The 25,000-nt window shown below is 41.0% G+C and overlaps 2 protein-coding genes across 3 annotated transcripts in view; both read right to left on the bottom strand.

Moving 5' to 3' along the window:
- The window catches only part of LOC138008171 (uncharacterized), a 39,106-nt gene extending 27,047 nt beyond the window's left edge, over nucleotides 1-12,059 (bottom strand). The window contains exons 1-5 of the mRNA XM_068855402.1: nucleotides 11,293-12,059; nucleotides 10,456-10,701; nucleotides 7,246-7,963; nucleotides 5,620-6,023; nucleotides 2,950-3,025 (exon numbers count right to left, since the gene is read on the bottom strand). Of these exons, the coding sequence (XP_068711503.1) occupies nucleotides 2,950-3,025; nucleotides 5,620-6,023; nucleotides 7,246-7,963; nucleotides 10,456-10,701; nucleotides 11,293-11,670 (1,822 nt within the window). The 5' untranslated portion in view covers nucleotides 11,671-12,059. The remainder of the gene's footprint in view (nucleotides 1-2,949; nucleotides 3,026-5,619; nucleotides 6,024-7,245; nucleotides 7,964-10,455; nucleotides 10,702-11,292) is intronic.
- Nucleotides 12,060-13,365: 1,306 nt separating this feature from the next.
- The window catches only part of LOC138008170 (uncharacterized), a 22,343-nt gene continuing 10,708 nt past the window's right edge, over nucleotides 13,366-25,000 (bottom strand). The window contains exons 3-6 of one of the 2 annotated variants that reach the window (XM_068855400.1): nucleotides 23,819-25,000; nucleotides 21,095-21,307; nucleotides 17,350-17,829; nucleotides 13,366-14,837 (exon numbers count right to left, since the gene is read on the bottom strand). The exon at nucleotides 23,819-25,000 is cut by the window's right edge and continues 348 nt beyond it. In XM_068855400.1, coding sequence (XP_068711501.1) covers nucleotides 14,640-14,837; nucleotides 17,350-17,829; nucleotides 21,095-21,307; nucleotides 23,819-25,000 — 2,073 coding nt within the window. In that variant the 3' untranslated portion in view covers nucleotides 13,366-14,639. The remainder of the gene's footprint in view (nucleotides 14,838-17,349; nucleotides 17,830-21,094; nucleotides 21,308-23,818) is intronic. The other variant, XM_068855401.1, reaches the window with a different exon arrangement.

The following is a 25,000-nucleotide window of genomic DNA, read 5'->3' as shown; positions in this document are numbered from 1 at the left end:
TGGCCATGAAGACAAATACAGTTGATCTGGGCAGAAATTATCCGACACATTTAAACCTTCCACTGCTAAAGCATGAAACACTGGGTAGGACGGTCCCCAATGGCTTGTAGAGCTGATTTGGAATTTGACCTTAGATAGCTCAAGATTCTGGTTCCTTTGGGTGGCAGTGTTTATACTAACGTTCTCTGGAATACCTTGAAGTTACAGTCTGCCCACGAGGTTGGAAGTGATTGTTGAACTAACAGCGGCTGAGTCCAACAGACCATATGTAGTACGTGTATTTTCGTTTTCAGCAATCAATCTCAATGGAACAACCTTGAGCAGCACAACACTCCTACTAACGTCATCCATTGTTGCATTGTTCACAAATAGGTTAGAGACTAGGGGCGAGCTCTGATCAACACTACCTTCAACATCCCCAGCCTCATTTATTGTCGGGTAAAAGTGAGTGGTGATCTTGTGGGCGAGCACAGTCCTTGTCGGGACAACCGGTTTTCTCTGGGCAGCTCCTTTGCAGATGAGTATGGGGCAGACACCAGTAACAAAGAGCCTTGAACCTTGCAAACCGTCTCCACCAACCTACGCCTTTAGACAGGAACACTGGGCACTGGGGAACTGCGTAGACTCCCCTGCACACCTTGCAGTGCTCACATTGACTGCAGTTCTGTCTTCTTGTCTACTTTACCAACACTTGGGGCCTTCATCTTTCTTTGATTCCCTCTACCTTCAGATGCTTGAACCCTGGTTGCCAAAGTAGTGATCCTTGGACCAGTTGATTCTCTTGGGGCCGATTTCTTGGCGTTCCTGAACTTCACCCTTGTGGTGCTTGCTCTACCACATACAGGGTCATTTTCAATTAGTGATTGTGCAACAATAAACTTGGAGAGCTTCTTCAAGTCAGACTCCCTTCCATTTGATCTTTCCCAATACTCCTTTGAAACCCTTCACCATCTCCCTTGCAGGTGACCTGGCAAGCGATCACAGATGTGTCTCAAGTTAGTGGTACAATCAAGTTCACATGAATGTAATTCAACCATTGCACAACAACAGTTCTCTATCTTATCTGACAAATCCAGGAGTGCTGCGTTATCTCCAGCTCTTATCTTTGGCCCATCAGTAACGGACAATTTCAAAGCCTGAGCTACATCATAGCACTGTCCAAATCTATGCTCCAGCACCTTTAGGGCCAGCTGGCATCCATTTGACAACCCACTGTAATTTTCAATCACCTCCTTCGCTATGCTGGTAGTGTAAGACATTAAGTAACTCATCTTTTCAACGACAGACAAAGATTTCTTACATTCCGCTTGGTCCCGAAAATTTGCTCTAAACCGTAGGTACTTGGCAGGGTAGCCATCAAACGGAGAAGACACCAGTGGGGGCTAGACAGTCTAAGTTCCATACTTTCCCAGAAAGTCGTTTGGGGTTCACATAGAGTCTCCCTTTGAGGGAGAGTTTGCTCGTTCTGTGCCAGTTCGCGGTTTGCCTGAACATCTCTCAAAGCATTTCTAGTAACAGCGCAACCACCATACTCATCTGCACCTCGGTTAGCAGAACTCCAACCAGTATTAGCCCCGGTTTCTAACACTTTCGGGGATGAAAGATTTAACTCTGGCGCATCCAGATTCAAGGCACCCTTGGGCTGATTTGTTGTTGAGTTAACAGATGACTTGAATAGGCTTTCTTTGGTCAATCTGTTATCTGGGTTAGCATTGTCATTGTCAGGGTCACCTGACCCCAGGTATTGCTCTTCATCTTCTTTTGCTGCATCCTCATATACCTTGCTAACAGCAGCAGCGATGGTACATTCAGCCATTAACCTTGCTCTTTCTGCCTCCGTTTTGGCAGCTTCAACTTGATCAAGTTGAGCAACTTTCCTCTTTAATTCAGCTTTCTTAGCTTTAGCTTCCAGGGCTCTCGCACTGGAGGAAGTAGTACTTGTACATGTTCGCGAGGCTCTACTGTTTTTACTACACTTCATACGAGATTTAGTTGAGTTCCTTTCCCATTTTTCACCTCTAGTTTGCTGTTCAGCAATCACCCACCCATTTACAAACCACTTCTCGAAAGGGCATTATCTCCTTATGCATAGCAACATAAACTTGGTGGTCCTGTGCACGCTCTTCTGTAGTCAACAACTCTTGCATCTCTTCATGAAGATCTCCAAACAACTTATAACGTTCATTCAATTTGATACATTCCTGACTAACTATTTCAAAGTTGTTATTCACACCCATGAGTATTTCAATATTGGCGACTTGAACCTGCATTTCTCTGTTAAGCTTCTTTCGCTCACGAACAAATTGAACAAGTTCATAAGATTTACCTTTTTCCGTTAACTTGGGTTGCCTCTTCTTGTCAACATCCACAGTGTCAGAAGGAGCGCCTCAAAGACTTGAATTTTCCACAAGTGTTATCGTTCAAGGGTAAATTCGTGGTTTCACACTCTTTAGTCGAATAGCCTGACTCCGTATGGATAATTGCTATCATCGTAGAATTCGCTTGGGGAGTACGAGATAACGTTTCCTCAGAAACGGTCATTTTTGCCAGCAATAATGCATCTATCAATGTTAAGCCCAAGAGGGGGGGAGGACCCCGGGCATATATGGGGCATTTGAATTCTATTGCCTTCCCCACCCTCGGGAATTTGCTCCCCTAGACGAGCACACGAATCTCCCGATCTAAGCAACTACGCAAAAAAAAAAAAGAAATTACGTGACTGAAATGGCGGGAGGTAAAAACAGGTTACCCAGCCGCAACATCAAGCGAATTCTTATCAAGGCGTTTAGCGCATTTTTTTTTCTTCTGTTTTGAAGCTCTTTATCGGTCAAAGTGAAGTTTTAAAGTAGCACAATTAAACTACTGTGAGTATTGGTCGCTGCAATACTGGTCATGCATCAAACAAGAAAAAATACATCCTATGGAATACCCATTGATTAATATCCTTACCATCCATAGTCTTCTCCTTAAAATCAAGCACATATGACATGTACATGACCTGACTCCAGCGTTTCTTGTTTTTTACCTGAGTGAAAATAACACTTTAAATGTTATGGCAACATTCATTTATTAATGTTGAAATCTTATGAAGATAAAAAGTGCAAAACATTTTACTTTTCAGCACATTTTGATGGTACATTCTGTTCATTGCCTGTACATAGGTATGCAAATTTACAGAATTTCAGCCAGTCATGTGGTTGCGAATTAAGCACGGACCCCTGGGAGTGAGACTTAACAGACTTTACTATGTCTAATGCCATACAATTTTACTCGTCAACTGAGGGCGTCCTAGGGCGTTTGGGATCTGACATTTATTTCACAAAACTTAGGAAACACATGCTTGATTACTCAAAATTCCAACTTGCAGTAAAATTACACAAGGAGTGGTTACTGAAGATACCACACCCTCCCCTAATTTCTTGTTGAAAAAACTGCAACCCTCTCCTTGTGTGATCCAAAAAGGTTATGATGTCCTCATGTTTATCACAGAAAGTGTGTTGGTCTCCTCCCTGACCTTGCACTGGTAGAAACACAAGAAGATTGTCATAATCATTCCAAAAATTTGTGACGAAACCCGCGACACAACAGTGAGTCCTCTTCAAAGCAAAACACAGGGCATAAGCAAACTCAAGAAAACATGTAATACCAAATCAATACTTTCAGCATTTATTAAAATTACACTAAAAAAAAACCCACTACAATTTTTAAAGTAATTAAGCGTACTTACCCATACTTGTTCCAACAAGACGAAATTATTCTCCAAAAGTCTAAATTAGACTAACGCAATATTGTCCGAATTGTTAATCACAGAATACAGAGCGAATTCTAACTAATTAATCTACAAAATTACAAGTTAATTGTTCTCTTTTCAGTTCACCTTGCATAGTACAAAGAGTATCACAACTTTCTTCCCCCGAAAAATGACTCTTTGTCATGAATCTCAGGGTCGCCTCTGCTGAAGACTTCAGTAGTGTCAACTGTGCTGTTTCAAAGTTTCTATCTTGCATAAACACACACCACACTTACAAACTCTCATAAACCCTCCGATTTCAAAATCCTTTTCAAATGGAAGGTGTTTAGTGATTAAAACAATTTAATTTACCATTGTAAGAGTCCCCTAATTAACAGCTATTACTGCTTACAATTTGTTTAACTTTAGCAACCTGGGACGTTATGCAAAAATTACAGGCCTCAACATAAACACAGCAAAGACCAATGCATGATGATGTGCTGGAACAACACCGCAGGCAGAGAGGTCCAGGTCGATGGAGAAAAACTGGAAGCGGTGTCGAAATTTGTTTATCTAGGAGGAAGAGTGACTCAGGAAGGGGGTACAGCTGAGCACATCGGAAGCAGACTTGGAAAAGCCACAACAACATTCAGCAAGCTTAGAAACATATGGAAGAGCAGTCAACTAAAATTGAAAACTAAGTTGAAGATCTTTAAGTCCAACGTTATAGCTGTTCTGTTACGGTATACCGTTGTGAAACATGACGTATGACTAAAAGAGATGCGACCAAGCTAGACGTATTTCTACATAAAAGTCTGAGAAGGCTTATGTTGATCTATTGGCCTATGAAAATATCAAATGAGGAGATTCGAAACCGGGCTAACATCAGCACCATCAGCGAGCAAATCTTCCGGCGGCGCTGGACGTTCATCGACCACGTTCTCAGAATGGATCCAAGAAGAAGAAGTGGCAGACCGAAAGAGAATGGCGGAGAACGGCAGAAAAAGAAAGAACAGCATTGGGCTTTGTCTCGTGGAGCGGGGCAACAGTGGCTGCTCGTGACTGGACCTATACCCACTTAGGGTTATGGTCAAAATCGATCGACTGCTTACAATTTCTATGGCTTTAGAGATATGTACTAATTTCAATGGTTCCTGATTACAAGTAAATACTCTACAGTGTCAGTTATGTAATGAATAACAAGTTACGAACTACAGAAAAAAAAAAGAGTTCCATAAATCGCGTCCAACTGTATAAATACTTAAACAAAAGAAAGCCGCATGTAAATATGCATTCCGCCATGGCACCCATTCTTCATCCTCTGATGAAATAGTGGCTTCTACCAACTTGTAGCCACTACCATATTGTTCCTGTTGCGTTGCCGAGTTTGCTAAGTTGCTTATTACATGTCTTTACAATACAATCAATTTATCCTTCCTCAAAGGATGGGACTTCAGATGATGGAATTGGTGATGCATTTGTCCAATAGCTGACATATACATAAGGTTGAACATTGGGTTATTCAGGTTGATCATTATTTAAGTTAAAAATGCTTACTGCGCAAGGGATTTAATTGTTAATTTTAATTTTATATTTTAAATGAACAGCAATGTTAACAAAAAAGATATGGTGCTCCCCAAAGCCATGCTTAAATTTTTGGTGACCCTTCCCTTTTAGATTGCATAAAATGTAATGACCCTCCGCCCCCTATTTGCACCAGCCTTTCCCTCTCTAATAAATGACAGGTCCCTAATATACATGGTATCATAATCTGGACATAAGAAAAAGTATCAAACCATTTTAGTCCAAGGACAGGGGTGATGAAAATGACCTGACAATGGAGAGCTGCATTGCTTCCTTAGTTTATGACTTATAAAGGAAAAAATTACCTTCAAATTATCTTTCAAATGAACATGGAAATACATGCCACCTGGAAGTTTCCAACGCATCTGCATTCCATATGGTGTCTTGAGCTTCATACAAGCCTCAACCTTCACTTTCAGTGTCTTTGGTATTAAAGATATCAGCTGTAAGACATAGTTATTCAAAACATCTCCTTTGAGTGCACCATCGAAAAAAATGTGAGACTCTATCTGTCGTTTGGACTTTTGCCTTGCACAATCAATGTCATGCAATGAGTTGAGCAGTTGTTCCATCTCTTGTTCAATTTCATGGTACATCGTTGTGCAAATGTAAATACAGGATCGCTTGCTAACTTCTCTGTATTTTAATTGATAGTCATCAGTGACTTTATTACGCCGATTCAACAAAAGATGCTGCTCTAAAAGCACACCTAAAAGAAAACAAGTAAACTGATACAGAAACAATGACAATAATAACTAAGGGGATGCTTGCAAGTAAAAAAAAATGTAAATGCTTTCTTTATAGTGGAAGTACACTTAGCTATCAAGCTAGTTTACAGGCACTCCACTGTTAACACGGTGAAAGTAACAATTCAAACTTAACAGAAACATTATTAATTAAGAACCCCATCTGGCGGGAGGCAACCAGTTGGTTATTTACAAAGCGTGGTGGAGTTGAATCAGGAACAACCAGAAACAAGTCCAAGCCAGAGGTTAGAACGGGATTTGAACCCGGAGCAGCCGCATGCAAACACAATGCCCTAACCACTGAACCACACTGCCCACACTGCCTACCTAAGTGCAGTTGTAAATATCGAGATAAACAAAAGAAAATGGCCTGACTCTACTAAGGCCCACAGAGACTAAGCCATGTAGAACAAAAGACAGTGCACGTAGTTGTTCAATCAGTTGGATGGGATGCTACACATAGTAGCCGCCTATATACCTAAGAAGTACAGTCAAATTATGACAAAAAGCAGTGAAAGTATCATTATTCTGATCTTACAGAAACACTACATTGCTGATGGATAATCAATCAATCAATCAAAGTCACATCTGACTCGGGGAGCACTTTGTAAAGTGGCCTAAAGGAACAAATGTTGTCATCGCTGAAATCTGAAGACACAACTATGTTCTTTCTCTTGGCGTAATAATATTAAATAAATGCAGATTGACCAACCCACAAGATATTTGTAGGGTAATTTTCAACGTGAAACTCTGTTTTCCACCAGTTTGATTCTCAATTTTGCATCGTCCCACACAACTTATCATACATTTTCAAAAACTTAATTAGCACGTTTGCAAAAACGTAATCCCTCGACCTTCTACTTGTCATAATATTGCACTACCAAATAAATGACTTGTCAAAGCTGGTCATACACACTTTTTACTGATTGAGAAAACATTGAACACGATTTACATTTCAGAAGAAAGCCAATCAGGTATGAGAAAACCAAACAGAAAGAAAAACAGAAACAAACACTTTGGTTTAGTTTGTGGTTTTGATGTGTGCTTGCAATTCTCAAACTTTCCAGTCACTTGGTCACATAAAAGTAAGTCTCTAAAATGTAACAAATTATTGTTAACATAATTATTTCAGGTGTACAATGTACACAGTTTTCTGAATTTAAAGGTAAGTTAACACAATCCTACCATTGTATGTTGGCATCCAAAACAAGCTTGATTCTTTGGCCATAATGAAACACTGCTCCTTAAAGAGGTAATAACCAACTGCAATAAACTGAGCTAACAACAACAACGCTGCAGCCACATACACCAAATAACACTTATATTCTTCACCAGAAACGAATGGAAGAATCACGTTTTCCTTAGGAATCAGGGCAAGGGCCACTGACACGGGAGTTGCCAAAAACATAGGAATAGCAAATGCTAACCTCTGCATGCACATAGAGCATGCTAAAATTCCCAAAACATAACCAATGAAGCTAGTGAATATTTGAGCCATGAAGTGAGGAAAAGCTTTGTGGTTAGAGTTGAAATCATCAAATCCTTTTCTTAAAGCTGTCAGGTCTGCTATTGTGTATTCATGATGATAGATGTAGCAGAGAAAAGCAGCCACAAATGGAATCAAGATAAGTTTCCACAAGCTGGTGATAATGGCAGCCTTTCCTCGAGCAGACGAAGCTTTAGACACCCTCTCAAGTGTCATGATATCAGGTGAAGAACTGGCAATTGACCCTCCCAACTCCACTGTATTTGCCATACCAACTGATTCTTCTACAACAGGAAGTGGTTGTTCTCCAGAAGGTTGCATGATAAACTTGAACATCTTTGGGCACCATGCAATAGAGATGAATACAAGAGCGAAAGGAATGACCCAGACTACAACATCAGGTGCAATCTTGTCCACCTAAAAATTAAAGGAAGTAACATATTTACATATTTCTACAACGTTCTCTATGGCTTCATTAAGCGGGTCATGAATGGATACAGGACATCACATAAGACTGACCTCAATCAGAGGCTCATCGCACCATTTAAAGGGGCTAGGTCACGCTATTTTAAGTAATTTTGTTTAATTTTGTTAATTATGAGCTCTAAACGTCAAATTGGCAGAGCAAGAGTCTTTCATTTGCAAAATCACGGCCACATAACAACTGAGAATGATTTTCCAGCTTTGTAAATGACATTTTGATATAGACTGATATAAATTTGAAAAAAGGTGGGCCAACGTTTTTCAATTTATCCAAATTCAATCCATTTCAATCCTCTCCAGTTTTGTCCATCCATGTCCCTTCTTGGCTTCCCTGTGTTTTGTTAGAGTTCTTCTATAGTTTGAACAGTTATTTTGATATTTTAGTTAATTCTATGACCATTCGATCAGTGCTGAAATTGCCTAAAATTGCGTGACCTAGCCCCTTTAAATAACTGAAAAAATTACCTGGCCCCAGTTGTTCACAGGATGGATAGCACTATCCAGTGGATGAGTAATAGTGAAACCAATGGATAGTGATTTAATCTGGTGGATAGCGTTATCCACCAACTGAACAGCTGAGGCCAGCTGTCTGGTATTCATTCCATGGTATCCCACACCACATACCTTTAGGAAAAATAGCATTTCATTGAGAGAATCAAGTATATGGAATGTAAAACACATGAAATTGTAGATAATTTCAGTAAAAGGGGATTTTATCTCTGACTCTTGGGCATTCAACAGAATTATTTAGTAGTAACATGTGAGCAGTGATAAAGATTGATATTAGTCAGGTCTGGTTTGGTATGTGGTTTATGATGTCATCCATAGTAACAGATTTTATCATCTCAATGCTTTGTAGAAGGCATGACTTAATGTTTTTTTCTTTTTATCTACTGTACTAAATTTTCTTTCACTGCAATCAAATGCTAAAAAGTACAGTACTATCCCTGGAACCAAAAGTGATTACTGATCCAGCCTAAAGCCCAGTTCATATGTTGGGAAACTCCCAGATGTTCTGGGATGACACAGTTTCCCGACCATCCCAGATTTTGCTGACTAATAAAAACTATATTAAAATCGTAGACATCCCCGATAATCTGGGATAGTCTGGGACGATTCTGGAAAATAAGAAGTGTTTCTATTTTCCCAATGTGTCCCAGATTTTTGCGATTGTCAGCGATCATTCCTGACATATGAAAACACAAATTTGAACTGTCGGAGATGTTGGCAATCGTTTTAGCTCATTACCAATCTTCTAAATTGCAAGTTTCAATTTTTGGCGTACTTTCTATTTCCCACCAAAGTCACTATTGGAAGAATCTAGGACAAGCATCTGGTGATTTTCCAATATACATGTATCAGCAAAATATGGGACAGTCGGGAAACTGCCAAATCCATGGACCTCTTCATGGACCTGGTCCATGGACTACCCCTGTGAACCACCCCTCATTTTGTAAAGTTACAAGCAGAAAAATCTTTAGATAAAAGAGAGAAATGCCCATGACTAGGAGCGAACAACAAGTTACCGGTAGTCTCTTGTGACTGGTCATCATTGGTCATCGAACGGGAAATTCAATCCAAAAATAAATCGCAGTCTGTGAAAATGCTGTGACAGGAATATCAGGACTGTTGTTCATTATGGGCTACTAATTTAAGCAACTGTCTCTTATAGACACCTATTCCACTAATATTTGGTAGCTCCAAAGGGATTCGTCTATAACCTGCACTTCAAATAAGGAAAGGAAAGGAAAGGAAAGGAACTTCATTTAAGCGTCTAGTCGTTCCAGTGCTGGAGTACTAATTGGGGACACTGTAAACTGAAATTAACAATTACCGCAAATGAAGTCAAATGTTGGTTTTTGAGGAGAGGGTAAACCGGAGACCCAGAGAAAACCTCTCAGTGCAGAGCAGAGAACCAACAAACTCAACCCACATATGACGCCGGATCTGGGAATCAAACCCGGGCCACACTGGTGGGAGGCGAGAGCTCTCATCACTGCGCGATCCCTTCACCCCAACACATTCATTTCACTCATTGAGTCCTTCACCTGAACAAATAAGCCCAACAAATTGACCTTCCCTAAACTGAGTGGCCTCATAGCTCAGTTGGTACAGCATTGCACCGGCAACGCAGAGGTCATGGGTTCAAATTCAGTTCGAGCAGGAGCCCATAACCTGTGTTGGAGCCAACTGAATTTTTCAGGGGTTTATAAGAGTCATTATTTCTTAAATTGTCCAGATATAGAGCGAGGATCACTTCCCTCTTTTGTCTTACGATTTTTCTGCTTGTAACTTGTAAACCAGGTTTATGAAGGGGTCCATGTTTTGTATACATGTACATCCTTTTCCTAACATATTAAAATCAGGCTTAATTATTATTCTTGGGTTAAGTAATGTCAGATTTTTGCCTTCAAGTGCTGTCTTACCTGATACATAATGACACCAACTCCTCCTATCTCGAGCAATAAGGAAAGAATAAACAAGAATAGCTCTTTGCTGAAACATTGTTCCCGATCACTAGTTATGTTTTTGACAATTTGCCAAATCACTGGAACAATGAAAACTCCGTTCATCATGAGAATACGCAGCACAGGTGGGAATTCTCTGTGAAGCAATATGACAACGGCAAAGAAACATAGGCCAAACACTTCAAGTACACCAGCAACTAAACCCTGTGATAAGATATCATAAAAAAGGATATTTAAATGCAGCCTTAACTGTTGTTAACAACATACATGTAGTATCAATACGGTATTTTCTGCTTAGCTTATTTTATCATATCTCTCAGTTAGTATATGTGATGGCAAGCATGAATCCAAGGTGCGTTTTCCTATATGCTTTTCCTACATAAATTCATTTAGAAAAATGCAGGTCACTAACTTTCATTAGGCCTTTTAAACAGTATATATTTATTTATATCCTTCCCAGATGCCACTTTCCACAGTGGCCAATTCCTGCTATGGCAGTTGAGCATGTTTCACTTTTTCCATTAGGTGATACCATCACTCTCATACTGAAGGTACTGCAAAGGAGTCTGACTGTATTGAGTATGTAGTATTAAAATAGAAGACATGAAAATCTTAACCAAGGGTTAAGAAACAAATCGATAGAGTTGCGAGGCAAGACTTTCGCATGCATAGTCATCGCACAATGCAAAGGGCAATTCATAACAGAAATGATTATTGTCGATTGTAGGTAACACCAAATATCCATAACGCTTGAACTAAAATCTACGCATAATCTTCTCGGTACAAAAGACTTACGACTAATATAGCTTTGGCGCTTGGCCACTTGTGATTTTTGCGGAAGAGGCTGATCCAACAAGCCTTGAGGAAACTGACGGCCTCAGGGAGCATCAACGTCAGTACAACCATAATAAAAATGGTTTCACGGTTTGTATCACTACTAGCTCCACTTCGGTCATCAAAGCATGCGATGGAAAGCAAAGAAATCTTGCTAGCGACAAGGCAAGTTAGCACGGAAATTAGAAGGAAGATCCCAACGATCCACTTAACAACCGAGTACCAAATAGAAGGCCTTCGATCCTCAACACTCTCTCGATGGACCTTCGCTGTTTGATTGACCGTATATTCAATCTTCTCAGAGGGTTCTGCATTCGGTAATCGCTGCACAGAACTCATTGCGTCGATGAATGCTTCAATCTGACTAGAAAAATATCATCATGAGGTAGGAAGAAACCATAAACCATAACCAGAAAATTCCCAGAAAAACCCAATGTCACGCAAGTCATCACGCCGTCACTAAGTTTGTCACACAAATGCGATCCAGTGACATAATGTTGAGCCACGCCATGCACGATATGGCAAAAAGGCCTGATTTGGATCAGTTGCGAAATTTTTAAATTGACTCTCGTGTGCACTCTGATTCATGATGAACTAATAAACCAAAATTTTCTTAGCGGTAACTGCAGAATTGCCGGCCGGCCAATGGTGGCGCCATCGTCTGAAGCAAGAAGCATTTAACAGTACAAACCATTCATGTGCAAATAATTGGCCGGGCATTCTGCAGTTTAGACCAGTTTTGGCCAAAATTTGTTTGCAACAGACCTTACAACAATATTTGGGACAAAAAGGTCAAAGTGGAGGAATGTGACGCATTGGAACAGAAAAATGATTCCGCCTAACCGCCTGAACATCATGTGATCACATGAGAGCAATATGAGGGGGTCCAAGTTGGGACTGCAAAGCCTTGACTTATGGCTGTTTCTTTTCGCCTCTTCAAATTAAACGTTTTTGACACGTCACTGCCAATCCGGCCTGGAGGAAATGGACAAAACCAGAACAGCGGGAAGTTCGTCTCTGTGCACTACACTGTCACTGGGTTGTAAGGGTGTATATTTAAGAGTGTGTGGTGCCAATAGGCCCGCAGCGCGTGCATGAATCACGAAAATAAACAGGCCTGTTGGAGGCGTGCTTGAGTTTTAACAAAAAGAGCCCCAAATCGGCAAGAATTTGTGACGCTGATGAATAACAAAGCAGCTGCTATTTCCAAAACGATGGAATTACCAGCTGGTGATAAATAACCTCGTCTAGGAGAGTAAATTTTTGACTTTGCAGAAACAATGGTTAACCTCAAGAGTTAGTCGATTGTGATCTTTGTCTTGAATTCGCACATTTGTTGTCAAACTTTATAACACTTGAAAGAAAGAAAAAACTAACGAAAACAAGCACCCGGTGTCTTGCCATCATTTTGACACAGACGTATCCTTTGTCTCGGGAGTAAACACGCAAGGTAACTTGATCACGGCGCCGCTGAATTCGATGTCACTTTCGATTTTGCGATTTACTTGTGCAGCCACAAGTACAATAGAAAAATTGAAAGTAGCAAAAATCTCCCAAAATGTTTTTCGATGATGGTAACTTTTTATATTCGCGGTTCAAAAATTGATGTTGTTTTCATGTCGCAAATTTTGTTGCAGATGGCAAAATATTCTATTCTCGATCGACAATTCCTGAAAACTTCCTTCTGCTCTTCCTAAAAATGTGTCTCAATCTTTATTTACTTTTGCACCAATATTTTTTTTGCATAAAGCAGGCTAACAAAATCTGTACCTTACTTAGTTCGCATTTTTGAGCATTAAAATATAATTTTTGGAACTATGTTTCTGGCCCAAAGTAGTATATTTTGAGGTCTTCCATCCAGGTACTAACCCCGCCGGACAGGGAAAACTTCAGTGAACTTCTGTCAACTTCTGTCTTAGAAAGCTGCCAGATGCTGAGTGCGCGCTTAACCTTGCGGTGGAAAAGAAGTTTTAAGGGGACTTGAAAATGATTAACATGTCAGCCTCGAAGCCAAAGTTTCTCGATACCCTTTTATTTTAGATAGCTGTCAGACGCTGAGTGCACTCTTAACCTTGCGGTGGAAAAGAAGTTGTAAGGGAACTTGAAAATGATCAACATGTCAGCCTCGAAGCCAAAGTTTCTCGATTCTTTTTTATTTTCTTCAATCTTTCTGAGTTTAGTATTTTACTAGTAACCACATGTCTTTTCAGAGGGCTATTTCCCTAAGACATCTACCATGGCACTATAATGATTTAAGATACCAAAACAACTATTAGGGCTACATATCATGCAAAGATAACCTGGAAGACAAAACGCAGCTCAGTTGACATTATGGAATAAAGTGCCGTATCACTGCACTACCACGCGTAAGCAATGCGTGCCTATTTTTTGAGAATGGTCTGTGCATGGGTTCTAAAACGCCCCGCAACAAAAAGCTGCGGGCAAGGACGTGTGATTTATGGCCTTAAGACAAAAGGCTTTTCTTGCTCCCAAGACCCTTAGTGTTGGTCAGGGCAGGAAATCGAACCTGCAACCATCCAGAGCGGTTTAGACTGCGTAATCTCCCTCTCAGTTTAAACACCTTCGGTGAGCTTTTATGGAGAAAAGCAAAGGAACTTTACTTAAGTGACTAGTCGTTCAAGTGCTGGACCTCTAATTGAGGACACTGTACATTGACATGTTTCAGGAGAGGGGAAGACCGGAGTACCCGGAGAAAAACCTCTGGATGCAGAGTAGAGAACCAAAAAACTCAGCCCACATATGACGCCGAGTCTGGGAATCGAGCCCGGACCACATTGCAATTGGCGGGAGGCGAGTGCTCTCACAAACGTGCCGCCTCTGCACCCTACGAGACACACTAGGACCTTTTCCAATATTTAAATAATTACTTTTTCATACATTTCAGCAAAGATTATCAAAATGGGACTTCTATGCACATAAAAAGGGGAGGGATGCTCGTCGTCTCGCTTAGGGGTGTAAATTTCGGAAGTTGGTCTCACTTAATTAAGGTGTTCTGGGCAAGACGCCATCATATACAGCCGTGAAGGTCTCCTTTAGGAATGCGCGCGAAGAAATATAAAAGTGGATATTTGCTTTAGGGGTAAAAAAAAAGCCTGGCCCGCGCCCATTGGTCTCCTTAAGGGGGTTAATTTAAAATTTCCGATGGGCATCCCTCCCCTTTTTTATATGGGACCCCCCCCCCCCCCTTCTGGGGCGCTAACATCGTTCATTATGTTAGTACCAACTGCCATGTCTTTGGTTAGTCACTCTTCTTAATTTGAAGGTGAGGAGAATTCTCAAAGGTTGCTTCATCTAAATATCCATTTAGGTTTTACTGACTGTCCATAATAATCTTTTACAAACAGAGTTCCCCTGCATACTGCCACAACTGCTGCTAAATGATCATCGTTGACTTTGTCACTGTATTCAACCAGAATTTGCCGCAGTGATGGAGCGTAAGACATGGATCGCCATGGCATCTGATTACCAATAGATTTAGCAGTCTCCTGTGGTAAAAAAGATACATAGAGGAAAATTTGTAGGCACTCTGCTCAAAACAAAACGACAAACGTGACAGCGGAGACAAGGTCAATTGACTTTTTCAGTGAGGTTTTCGTGAACAAACCTAGTTCTGCATATCCCTAAAGACAAACGAGTTGAAATTGCCATTGTGAAAAGACTGGGTGCTTTCCATTAAGCCAAAGTTTTCGGAAATTCCGAACAGAAGTCAAAGTTCGGTTTGGTCCGACCGGAATTTTGTGGACCACCTCTTACCTTGATCAGTTGGACCGGTCGGACTGCTGGCTTAATGGAAAGCACCCATTGAATAGCTGAGGTTTCAAGCGTTAGCCCTTGGTCAGCCATTTAATCTTTTCACCGTTGAAATACGAAATTCGACAATTCATTTGCTCAGGGCAAAATTGCGTATTTTACTCACCTATCGACGCAGCACCACAGAAACCTATTTTTTCTTGCAACTTGTCTCGCAATTTTGCTGCGACCAAAGTTCGCAAATGGCAACGTTTCTTGCAAATTGTCTCGTTTGTCGATGATCACATGAAGTTAAAGGAACATTTTTATTGGCAGGTGTCGCTAACCGTTACGACACAAGTTTGCAGGACTACGCGATGCCTGAGAAATTCGATGCAACGTTGCGTGAAGCCTTACGGAAAGTAGAACTCAATTGCTCTTTCCCAAACGGTTCTGCAACCCGTCTCGCAACGTTTCTGGCCGATGCATCTGGTTGGCGGTCAGTATAAAATGCAGCCTACAGATTGCAGATTGCAGATTGGGTTTAAAATGCAGACTAGGTACAAAATCCAGACTGCAGGCTGTCACATCGCTTGATACGGGAGATATTTTCAAGTGACCTTAGGAAGAGGGAACATATTCGTAGCTGCCATCTTTCTCCGCGCGAAAACAATGTTTGTTACAATGGAACCCAGTTTTCGCACGGCCAAATACGCTACGATACTTTGCTAAAGCACAAAAGAAAATTCCACCTTTTGTCACGCAATTTCACGATCAACCAGCTTTGAAAGGCTTAAAGAATAAACCACTGGACAAATGACATTTAATTCAAAACCAGTCTAATCACAAAGAGATATAGTCAAGGAATCTCCCCTGATCTCTAATGGAAAAAGAAAATCGCGTAAGGTGGTTTAAAACCAGTTTCAACACTTGAAAGGAACGTTCTTGTTAGAAGAATTAAGACTACAACACTTTATCACTTAACAGCAATGTTATGGTACCATATGAAACACCAATTGTTGCTGAAAAAGATTCGGTCATTTTTGTAACGTAAAAAGTTACCGTGGCAACAGAAAAGCCCCACAAAAACATATCTCAAAAATATATAATATCTAATATATTATATTTTATTTCTGAAATGTAATTAGCATGCCAGAACAAAACTTTCCGCGAAGTTTAAAAAATTCTGTGCACCGGATTCAGAGCCACCTTAATTAATTGAAAATTTAAGGTAGCTCTGAATCTGCTTCACAGAATTTTTTAAAACTTTGCAGAGATTTTTATCTTGGCCTGCTAATTGCTTTTGTACAATAAAAAATTGGGGTCACCGAGTTCGTTTTTCAGGTATGAGCAACTAAAGCCAAAATATAGGGTGCTTTTGCACGGCTTTCCTGTTGTCATGGTAACTTTTTACGTCACAAAAATGACTGCATCTTGTTCAGCAATAATTGTTGTTTCACTTGCTGTACATGATAAAGTGTTGTAGTTTCAAATTTTCCTTCTCATAACAAGGTCTCTTGAAAGTGTTGAAACTGGTTTGAGCCACCTTAAATGTATTCTTGTCAAAGCAAAACTGTGAAAGCTACTTGAACACTATGGACACAGCAGGAGTCCCGTTGGTCTGTCAAACCCACTTTACACATATTTTACTCAAAATTCACATTTTTACAAGCCTCCTTTGAGATTTAATGGGCAACAGGTCTTTAGAAGGCGGGCAGCCGAAAAAAACCATGGGCAACCAAAAAAACAAAAGTGGTTGCCCAAAGGGCAAATTAGTAGAGAAGTAAGTGCCGAACACTGTCTTAGAAAACTAAACTTATGGCGTGAATGAAATGCCAACAGATCGATCATTCCGTTAAGTAAGCAAATTAATAAGGCGATATAAACTCTTGACAGTTTGAAGGATTTATTGGGCGTGATTGTCACACGTGTTTCTTCGGCCCACAGCGTCCAGAGATACCCAAGTCCAAAAAGAAAAAATAGGAAAAAAACAAAGAAGCAAATCTACAAATTTACAGTGCCAGTCAAAGTACCGGACGAGAAATGGTAAATAACTGGACGAAACGTCCGGCCTCCGGCCTCAAATGAAAACCCTGATTGGGCAATGTTTCGTGCAACTTGTCTTGTCAACTTGTTGCAAGAAAAATTGCACAGTGTAACAGCGCATTAACCCCTTCATTCGTTTGAAAGCTGAACGACCGTTGGAGCTCAGCAACTGTATATCAGGAAGCCCAGCAGGTATAGTTTCTATACCAAGTATCCCCTTACCGGATCACAGGTCTTTAGGGTAACTTTCCCTTTAGGATCTGCTCCACTCTGAGATCGTCTATTGAGGCGCCACAGTTCTTCCAGCAGACACCAACGCCCCAAGTCCCCGATTATCGCCAGAAATGGCTGAGATGTGATGCCTTTTAAGCCACATAACACCGCCCTGTTCAGTTCCACACAGCTTTCTAATAAGGTGAAGATTCCGTTGTCTGATAAACTTGAGTTCCAACTCGCATCTATGTCTCTTAAATGCGGCATGTTTCTTGCCAAGTTGCCAAGCCCTTCGTCGGTCAAACTGTTAACACCAGCAATGTCTAACGATGAAATAAGATGACAGTTTTGTGCCAAAGCACTGAGAGTGAGATGAGAAGCAGCACATTGGCGCAAACTCAGATACTGAAGAGAGGAACAACTATTCGCCATCATCGACATTCCATGATCTGTGAGGTCTTCACACCAAGAGACATCCAATTCTTTTAACTGACGAAAATAAAAAAAATAACTAAATATTGAAATTATTTCAATTCACATATCATTGAAGTGGGACGGTGCCACATTGTCTTAGCCTTGACTTCAAAGACTGAATACGTTTTTGTACTAATGCAGACCAGAAGCCGACACATTGAGGGTGACTTCTCCCAAGAAATCAACCTCAACATATCGTCAGTCCTCTCAGCGCTTCTAGCACTCTAGCTTCTAGCCGTCGTAAGGCATCAGGCCCCGACAGGGTGCCGAACAGGGTTCTTAACTGAGAATAGGCTGATTTCCTGAATGATCCTGTTTGCTCAACTCGTGACTTCCCCAATGGAAGTACGTTGCCGTCACGCTCCTGTCTAAGGGGGTATTTACATGAGAAATGGACGAACTCACTGAGAACTTGTTCCGGTATGAAATTTTGTAGCCGTTTACATGAAACCGGGACGAAATGATATGTTTTGTTTAATAAATATATGGGTGACCAAAATGTACACAGTCTTGAAATTTCTGGACCCGGTCTGAGATTTGTTGTCATTTACATGAGAACGGTACGAACTCAGTCTAGCAACCGAGACGAAGTCAGAACGGTCTAATGTAAACGCATACAAAGAAATGTATGCCGGTTTGAGTTCGTCCCGGTCTCATGTAAATACCCTCTGAGGAGAAATACATTCCCACCGTCCCCGATCACATTAGGCCAACATCCCTAACATCAGCGTTGTTAACCGACGATTTTGTTGTCAGTACCTCTAGTAGTTCTGCCGTTCTGTGGCTCGTCGATCCTAACCCATGCGCATGCTTGTGTTTTAATGCAAGTACACATGTGGGCTCGGGCTACTGATAGGACAGTGCATTTGTGAGAGGCGGTTAATTTGATTGATCATTGCGTTCTAGTTGAAAGGTTCTGACCATGCGTAGGCTAAACTCAAGAACAAGGAAGGATTTGACTATTACAGTTGGGAAATGAACCCACGACCTTCAGGTTAGATCACCGCTGCTCTACCGACTGAGCTAATGTCACAGCAATGAATATGTACAAGTACAAGGAAGGGTTCAATTCTCACCCTGGTCAGAGTTTTTCTCTGTCCTTGTGTGGGCCCATTCCATTAGTAGGGCTAACGCTCATATGGTTCATATGGGTAGAAAACTAGCACGCACGTTACCCTCTAATAATTAAATCTGTTAAACTTAAGAACACCCGGCTATTAATTTGAGTATGAATATAGATGCCTCGTTTTCAAGCAAAGCCGCTTTAAGAAGGCAATGGTGGCCGGGTATTCTGAAGTCGCTCTCTTGCTCGTTGAGCTTCGTTGGGTGACCAGGACTTCCTAAGGGTCATAGATTTGCAACGATTGCCTCTCTGAGTGGGAGAGTGGAGACCTCTGCCACCTGGAGTGCACCGGGGAACTAAGCTCGAGCCTTGGCAGTCCTTTGTTCCTACTATGGTCACAGGTTGCGATCTTAGGTGTATGAATTTCTAATCATTTACAATGGAGCAATCATTTTACCGAGATTATAAAGGATGATAATGGGCGGGTGTATTTTCTCATTTTTCTTTAACGGGCGAGCGTTAACCTGTCGTCAGAGAAAAGAGCCCACGCTCAAAACGTCAGCTTTCAAATTACCATATCAACTCATCGGTCAGTGTAAAATGCAGACTGCAGACCAGGGGTAAAATGCAGACTGAGGTTATAATGCAACTGTTGAAAAAAGCCTAAACCTTTTAGAAATGCTAACAGTTAAGCCTGAACATTGTTTTATGCCTAATTACGCCTAAGGTTAGCATTTCTAAAGGGTTTGGGCTTTTTCAACAATTACATTATAACCTCAGGGATGGCGCAGTGGTGAGAGCACTCGGCTCCCACCAATGTGGCCCGGGTTCGATTCCCAGATCCCCAGATCCCCAGATTCCCGGGTTCGATTCCCGGCGTCATATGTGGGTTGAGTTTGCTGGTTCTCAACTCAGCACCAAGAGGTTTTCTTCGGGTACTCCGGTTTCCCCTCTCCTCAAAAACCGACATTTGACTTGATTTGAGTTAACTGTTAATTCCAGTTTACGGTGTCCCCAATTAGTGCTCCAGCGCTAGAACGACTAGACACTTAAATAAAGTTCCTTTCCTTTCTTTCCTTTCCTTTCTCAGTCTGCATTTTACCCCTGGTCTGCTTCTGCATTTTACACTGACCGATCAACTCATTTGATAAACTCATTTCTACGTTCCATGGTCAGATGGTTCCAAACAGATAGTTCCACAGCAGAATAAATTCTTTCCACAACAGTGTCAGGTAATTCCCCTTAGAAAAAGACAAGGAAACATTCCTATGTAATGAAGATGTAATTGAGAAAAAAGTCCCAGTCTTCGATGTTTACAGAACGAGTTAGCACAAATCATGCTTTATCATCGCTAACTGTCTTAGAACTTACTCCATCACTTTTCGATTTAAAAGTACTCTTGTACACATCTTTCCTTTTCCTAATGAAAGTGCACCTTATTTAAACTCTTAAGTGCCATTTTGAGTTGTTTGTTTGTTTGTTATTTATTTATTTATTTGTTTCAGCAGGTTGAAGTTTTGGCAGCTATTCAGCTGATGTAGACCTGCTATACCCACCTACCCACCCTCACATATACTCACAGAGGAAAGCCACATCACCGTAAATTTCATCCCCTACTCTTCTCGAATAATATGCGGGTTCTTTAACGTCCCATCCCACAGAGAACTAATGAACATGGAAGATATTTGTGAGACGGGGCCTACGGTTTATAGTCCTTAAGAGAAGACTTAAAAGTCTAACCATTTACGGATGTAATTGCAAAGGCAGCCCTTTCTGCTCAGTTATTTAAAGACCCTGAGTGTTGATGCGGTCGGAGTTGACTTTTTCGTGGAACGAACTGACTATACTGTGCAACGATCAGACTTAGCTTCCAATAACTAATCCACCGGATTTCAGTGTTTTTGAGTGTTACGATCGCCTACCTGCAAAAGGTGGTATTCGGTTCGGTTTTGGACGAAGCCAAAATAAATTTCTCGAAAGTCAAGTCACATTCCTTGTCTTCCTTCATTTGTCGGACCGATGTAGGTGAATTGACTCAATACGTGTAACTTTCACGCAGGCGAATCGACTTAAGTGTAGGCGAAACGACCGCAATACATCTGACTTGGAACGATTTGACCAAGGTTATTGAGTTAGCGACAAAGTCAGACAGTCAGTCAACTCCTGTCATACCAAAAAGCTTACAAAGCCAGGCCCCTGGTATGTCATATGAGTTACCTTTCCTCCACAACCTTTGGCAACAGTCTCAAGTGTAGAGTCAGTAACTGCTGCCTCAGCCAGATGTAATGACTTCAAGTTACTGTTTGTTGTAAGCGGAATCACTCCATAATCTGTAACGTAACACACACCCTTGAGATCAAAACTGGTCAGCTTTGGACAGTGAACAGGGATGGTGCTGAGAGATAGGTTACTGAGGTTTTCACAGTCCACCTAAAAAAAGGTAAAGCAATTACACAGTAAATTGGTGCCCGTTAAAGTGATCATGTAAGTTTTTCCAAACAACGGAAAGTTGTGGTATGTATCTGTAAAGTGGGTGGCAAAGTAACGTAAAGAAAATTTGGTTTATCAACGGAGTTGATAATGTAAATTGGCCACCGTACAGAGATTCTAAAAGCTGACGTTTCGAGCGTTAGCCCTTCGTCAGAGCGAATCGAGGGATTATGGGTTACGTGTAGTTTTTATAGTAGAGTAGGAGCTACGCTATTGGTGGTAACATGGCAACGTGAAAAATAGGAATATATTAGTTAAATGAAAAGCGTTCGTTAATACCGTGAGGATTAAGGGTGCCGATTTGAAAGATGAATTTTTGTTCCAGATTCTTGCGGCTTTCCGTCGTACCTAGATGTAGGGAAAGGCCGCAGATAGCCATGTGTTTTTTGGAGTGGTTGGGCAGATTAAAATGGCGAGCGACTGGCTTAGATGCATCCTTGTCATTCTTCTCAACATCGCGAAGGTGTTCGCGGAATCGGTCACCTAGTCGTCTACCTGTCTCACCAATGTATAATTTATTGCATAACGTACAGGTTATGCAATAAATGACATTTGCGGAGGTACATGTGAAACGATCGGTGATCTTAACAGATCGCTTAGGTCCCGATATCTTGCTAGTGTTAACAATAAAAAGAAAAGTTTTGCATCGTGAGCGCCCGCATTTGAAAGTGCCGGGTTGCTCGTTGGTTTTGAGCGCGCTTCTAACTAAAAAGTTGCCTACGTTTTTGTCGCGTTTGAATGAAATAAGTGGAGGTTGCGAAAAGATTCTACCAGTCTCGGGATCATTTTGGAGTAATTTAAAATTACTAAGAATGATGCTTTTGACTGCGTGATTATGAGGGTGGAAGGTGAGGGTGAATGGAATTCTGTTATTCTTATCTTTCTGTGACGTTTGTAGTGACGACTGTCGATCAAATTGTTGGGCGCGATGATGGCCCGCCTTGACCACAGAGACAGGATAGCCACGTTTTTCGAAGAACTGGCACATCTCCTCTGATTTGCTGGAAAAATCGGAGTCATCACTACATAGACGTCGAAGTCTAAGAAATTGAGAATAAGGAATGGAGTTCTTGACATGTGATGGATGTGACGATGAATACAACAAATAACTGTGTGAATCAGTAGGTTTGTAGTGCACACTAGTACATAGCACGTTGCCTCTAATAGAAACTTTGATATCTAGGAAAGCCAATGAAGTTTCCGAAATTTCCCAGGTATATTTAAGAGCCGGATGAAAAGAGTTGACGGAGGTTATAAATTGATCGAGTTCTTCTCTGCTTGATGAAATAGCGCCGATACAGTCGTCGATGTAGCGGCCGTATAGTTCAGGTTTGGGGCCGTTGTACTGATTAAAAAATTGGTGTTCAACATATCCTACAAAAATTCATCTTTCAAATCGGCACCCTTAATCCTCACGGTATTAACGAACGCTTTTCATTTAACTAATATATTCCTATTTTTCACGTTGCCATGTTACCACCAATAGCGTAGCTCCTACTCTACTATAAAAACTACACGTAACCCATAATCCCTCGATTCGCTCTGACGAAGGGCTAACGCTCGAAACGTCAGCTTTTAGAATCTCTGTACGGTGGCCAATTTACATTATCAACTCCGTTGATAAACCAAATTTTTGTATACTACTTCATCACCGACGCAGCACCACAGTTTCTTTAGAAACTACCCCTTCATTAACGTAAAGAAAAGTCACACACAAACTGCTGGGGTTCACACAGCCAGAGCTTATTGATGTACTTAGCATGAAGTGACAGAGAGTATTGCTACTCCCCCCTGGACAGGATGCTAGTCCATTGCAGTGTTTACTTGGCATACAATTACACACGAGGGCATGCAGAGAGAGACAGTGACTGAGCCAAGGCTCATCATAGCAATCATGGGTTCGGGAGTCGGAAGCCCTGACCACACCACCACTGCATGTTTTGGCAAGAGAATCCATGGTTACCTGGACCACTAGCTTCACTGTGATAACTTTCTTACTCCACATAGCTCTTTTAAGTTGCTGTGATACATACCGTACATAGTTACATGCATGTACAATTACATACATACTATCGTGAGCTTAAATTTGGCTCCCAATCAGTATAAGAGAATGTTGCGGCAAATCACACCATGTATTATTATAAGAAATGTTTTTAAATCTCCAAGTGAACCTATTAAACATTCCCTGAGTAGACCTGAAAGCTGTTGCATTACAAATTTTGTAAAGGAATTAATCTATGACAAGACTGTGAATTACACAAATACATGTAAGTTTTCTTAAAATTGTCTCATTACAGCAGTGTAATGGGACAAAGATTGTTCCTCACTCAGATGAGATCCTGTCAGTTGCTGAAAAGATCACCTGGTTCTGGCATAGACCCTGTTATTCTCACTTGGATTTCTTCAAAATTTGAAACTCATGTGAAAACATGATGCTCTTACTTAACTTACCAGTGAAAGGCATTCCAGTTCTGGTTCATTCTTGAGAACGTAAATCAACACTTCATCATCAAGTTCATTCCCAGAAACTGAAAAATTCTTCAAACATTTGCAAGTTCTGGCAAACACCTTCAGACAAGCCATACCCAGAGGTTTGCTTTGATTAAGAATGCTTGTGATGTCCAGTGCCGTAATTTGTGGTTTATATACTTGCATTTGTTTGAAATCATTACAATTGACTTCCCCTCTGCAGGAAGGCAAACAGCTTAATTTCTCATCCTTTACTCCTTTTTGATACATTGTGCCATCATCTTGTAACATTCCAGTCAATTCTGTGGACGCCTTACATCCACTGGTGTCATCTTTCACATTTATTTGATCCTCATAAGTAACTTCAAGCTGACTCTGTTCATCAAGGCACTCCTCAAAATTAGATGTTGCCCCTCCCATAAAATCTGCAGTGTTTGCTTTTCTACATGTATGGTCATCATTTCCTAGTACACTGAAGTCTGTAACTTTGGCCTGAGAGCATGATAGCAGAGTTGCACCAACAGATGCACAAATTTCTGACATTCCAAAGATCTCAGATTTGCCTTCATCATTTATTATCTGCCTACCACGATCATGATCACCATCACTGCATTTTTCCTGAACTTCAGGACTGAGTGTCTTTTCATTCCTTAAATTACATGTATTCTGTCCAGCAAATTGTAAATTTGTCTCCTTTTCACAGAGAATGCTCAGCTCCATCTCATCAGATGCTGTCTTAAAGCTGTCATCACTCGACTCATCATCTGATAATTCAATACAGTTGCAAACATCTCCTGCCTGTGACTTGGAGGCAACAGCAAGAGAAGATTTCAGCATTGAAACTTCAACACTATTTGTATCTTTTTTATCATAATTACAAAGATCTGCAGGTAAAACCTGATTTATTAGGCTGCTTGGAGAGAAACACGACTGTGGAGTAACACTGATACCAGAGTCTGGCAATGACATTCTCTGAGGCATTTTCAAGTTCACTGAATCATGGACATTTTCTGTAGTCTCAGCTGCCAAGATTCCTTCTTCCACTGCCACTTGGTCAGTGTGCACTGCCTTTTGAATGGTACAACACTGCAAGGATTTGTGATGGTGGAAATGGTGGTTCACATCCTCTGAAAGCTCCAGTAAACTGACTGATACACAATCAGT

This window comes from Montipora foliosa, chromosome 6, assembly GCF_036669935.1.
Source record: "Montipora foliosa isolate CH-2021 chromosome 6, ASM3666993v2, whole genome shotgun sequence".
NCBI lineage: Eukaryota > Metazoa > Cnidaria > Anthozoa > Scleractinia > Acroporidae > Montipora > Montipora foliosa.
The sequence above is the reverse complement of the archived record's forward strand: the minus strand, read 5'-3'. Positions and strand labels throughout refer to the sequence as shown.